A 3,912-nucleotide genomic window follows, 5' to 3' on the forward strand; every position below is an offset into this window, starting at 1 on the left:
AAATTGATTAAAACATGTTTCTTTTATTTCATAAACTGAAAATTTTAAAATAATTATTTTAATATGTGATGTAACATAAAATATACTAGAAAAAAAAGTCTTTTATCCTTTTTAAATTGATTAATATTACAATTGATTAAAGAATTAAAAATTTTAACTCTATTGAATTTCTTAAGAATTATAATATATCACACTAAAAATAAAAATAAAGTATAATCTATAATTTATCTATATTTTTATAATATATGGTTTATGAATCAAATTCAACATTATAATAAATTTTTATTTCCTATATGAATCAAAGGGATTTAATTAACTAGTTAATTAAATTGAAATAAATGAATCAAGTCGGTTGATTTTAATGTTTTGTTTATAACTAAGAAGTGTTTAATAAGTGCACCATTAGTTAAAAGATTAATTCTATTTTTCTAATGTTGAATTTTATATCGATTTAAAATAGAAATAATGTGTCTCTTATACAAATTTTAGACACTATTTCTTTTTTAACTAATTTTTAAAGTGAGTTAAATTTAATATTATTAAGTTTCTGTAAATATGTCATACTCTAATATAGTTTATATTATATATATATATAATATGCTTAATTAATTTGTATATAAAAAAAGGTTGCGTACAACAAAAAGGCTATTCACCCTATATTAGATTTAGCCTATAGAGATAATGACATACATTATTGGATAAGATAATCCTTATCTTATCACTTTCATGACGATGGATTTGATTTTAATATGGATGGAGTAAATATTCACGGCAAGTATATGCCCATAATAGAGAGTTTATTGCCATCTGGTACATGAGATACTCAGCAATTAATGCTGCATGGACATGCATACTGTACTTTAATTTACCCAGAAAATGGGTTATAGTGAACCACAGGAAGACACACGAGTGGATGAGCCATGCACATGATCATGCCTGATTTAGCTTCAACATTAACCTTTCCACCATCTCCATCTCCACCATAGACCTTCCAATCAAAGCACTGAACCATTGATGCAACATTAACGTGAATTATTGTTAAACCTAAGTGTGAACCAGGGCACATCCTCCTTCCCCCACCAAATGGAACGTAACCCATTAAGTGTTTTTGCTTATTAGTTTCTTTATGATCAGAAACCAAGAACCTCTCTGGTTTGAACTCATCAGGATTATCCCATATATTTGGATCCCTCATTATTGAATATAAATTGATCAGCACTATAGTTTCTTTGGGTATATCAAATCCTCCAATTTTACAATCTTCACAGTTAGTTCTTGGTATTAAAGGTCCTAATGGATATAGTCTCAAAGTTTCCTTCACTATTGCTTGCAAATAATGGAGTTTTGAAATATCAGACTCTTCTACTAGTCTATTTTTTCCAACTACTGACTCTATCTCCTCTCTCAGTTTCTTGAATACTTTTGGATGGTTGATGAGCATCGCCATGATCCAGTGTGTGCTATCTGCTGTTGTATGTGTTCCTGCAATGAAGAGATCCTGATACAATAAAAAAAAAATGTTATATCGAGGAAGAGAGAATAAGAAATGGAAAATAATTTATGTAATTACCACAAAGAAGGCCTTCATCTGGCTCCTGCTTATCTGAAACTCAGCCTTTTCATCTTGATACACTTTCAGGAGAATGTCCATCAAATCTTGATCTCCTCCTTCATCACTATCTTTCTTTGCTCTCTCTTCATGCTCCTTCAAAATCTTCTCCAGCAATTCATCAATCTGTGTAGATAAATTTTTCAGTTGTTCTCTAAACACCCAAAAACCTATTTTCTTCAAAGGACCCATCAAGTAAGCTGCAGCCACTTTTGCAGCCAATTCCATTGACCCATCCACCAGCTCCTTGCACCTCTGAGCCTCGTCTTCTTCCTCCGAACACCTTGTGCTCATTGCCATTCTGCATATAGTGTTATTTGTTAGCTTCACTAGCTCATTCTCCAAATCAACGTTCTCATTTTTACAAGCTTTGTCCACCATGTTTTGCAAGAATCGCTGTAGTTCTTCCCTTCTAACGCTGCTGGATCTTTCTGTCTGGCGAGGTCCCAATAATTCTGTCATGCAAAGTTTCTTCATGAATCTCCAGTAGTCTCCATATGGAGCACTAATGAAGCCAAAGTTCTGGAATAGTAACCCGTCATCGAAAGGAGTTTTGGGTTTATATGAGAAGGCGATGTCATTGGTTTTGAAAATCTCAGCGGCATATGAAGCTGATGAGACAAGAATGAGAGGAACAGAACCAAGTTGGAGAGAGAGGAGAGGGCCATGTTTAGTTGCGAGATTGTGGAAGTATTTGTATGCCACTCTACCGAGGAGGTGGAGGTGTCCGATGAGTGGCAGAGATGGTGGGCTCGGAGGAAGGTGGAGGATTGGCTTTGTGGGTTTCTTAAAGAAGTACAGAAGTAGAAAGCTTGAGATGAGTGACAGAAAGAAGAAATTTAAATAAGACAAAGTATCACCATTAATGGTTGCCATAGCTGGATGTTCACATGGCATGGTGGATCTCTTTCTTTATATAGACAGTGAATTTATACCAAATCAATATTATATTTAAGTGATCACTGACTTTTTTTTTTTTTTTTTTGAATCAAAAGTGATCACTGACTATTGTAATTAGTATTGTTAATGAGGTTGAGTTTTTCATTTTTATAAATGAAATAAATATTTGTTGGGATCACTTTACTATTTAATGTACTAATCGGTGTGAATAAAATTTAAATTTAATTATTAATATCAAAATAAATAAATAAATAAATATATATATATATATATATAATTTTTTATTTATTAGTCAAATGTATCTATCTTTATACAGTTGAAAGATATTAAACAATAGATTTATCTAGCTAGGATGCACCTAAATCTTTTTATTATTTATAATTATATTTAAATTTAAAAATAAATAATTGATATAGTTCTGGTTCCTTTCTTATAGTGGAATATGAATTTATAAAAATAAAAAAATATCGGATAGATTAGTTTAGCAATCTCTTTAATATTTATACACTCCTTTCTTTTATACTTTTATAATTTTTGTCTTTTAATAAAATTAATTTCTTTTCAAAGTCTGCTGTGAATATAGGCTCAAAGTCATTTTTTTTATCATTTGGAGTGAACTGTGTTTTCGAAAATTTAATTTTAGATTGATTTTAAAATGAAAGATTCCACATCAAATCAAATGATTCAATACTCTAGATCGAATTTAAAAATTCGATTTTTTAGGTTGAATCCTTCGCGGGATTCAATCCTGACAATCCTTTGGAGGAATCGGTGTTCGCCGAATCCTTCAAAGGATTTAACAAGGAATTCACTAACGGATTTGATAAGAAATCCTCTAAAGAATTCGATAAATTAGGAGTCGAGGTTTTGATATCGAAATCTCGGGCTTCTTGTATCAAATTTTTAAATATGGATAGTGTAGTTTCAGCTTTGTTTAGTTGGTAGTATTAATGATGTTTTTATTATTTAAATCAATCATTACAAAAAAAAGACTATCAGCGACGGATTTTTCCGTCGCTGATAGTCATAAATCTGTCGTTAAAACTTTCAGCGACGGATTTCCGACGGACTCAAATCCGTCGCTTAAAGTCATGTCGCTAATTTTTTCCGACGGATCAGGCTTCCGTCGGAAATATTAGCGACGGATTTCCGACGGATCTTAACTCCGTCGGATAAATTTGCGACATCTTTTCCGACGGATAATTTTGTCGGAAACTTTTAGCGACGAGTTTTTTCGTCGCTAAATCCGTCGGAATATCTAAATTCATCTATGGAAATAATTAGCGACGGAAATTTTCCGTCGAAAATATCAAGACATTTTAATAAATATTCTCACGAATCCGCTAATCTGTTAAAATTCGATCAAAAAAAATTCCTGCTTTTATTTAGATATTCTCTGTATA

At 31.5% G+C, this 3,912-nt stretch overlaps 1 protein-coding gene across 1 annotated transcript; it reads right to left on the bottom strand.

The window, feature by feature from the left end:
- Positions 1 to 598: 598 nt before the first annotated feature.
- On the bottom strand, positions 599 to 2,485 carry LOC110624677 (cytochrome P450 705A5). The gene is made up of 2 exons (XM_021769909.2): positions 1,571 to 2,485; positions 599 to 1,498 (listed from the first exon to the last, which is right to left on the bottom strand). The coding sequence occupies exons 1-2, from the start codon at positions 2,483 to 2,485 to the stop codon at positions 866 to 868; spliced, it is 1,548 nt and encodes a 515-aa protein (XP_021625601.1). The 3' UTR covers positions 599 to 865.
- Between the last annotated feature and the right edge of the window lie 1,427 nt (positions 2,486 to 3,912).

This window comes from Manihot esculenta, chromosome 10 (genome assembly GCF_001659605.2).
Source record: "Manihot esculenta cultivar AM560-2 chromosome 10, M.esculenta_v8, whole genome shotgun sequence".
NCBI classification, from domain to species: Eukaryota; Viridiplantae; Streptophyta; class Magnoliopsida; order Malpighiales; family Euphorbiaceae; genus Manihot; species Manihot esculenta.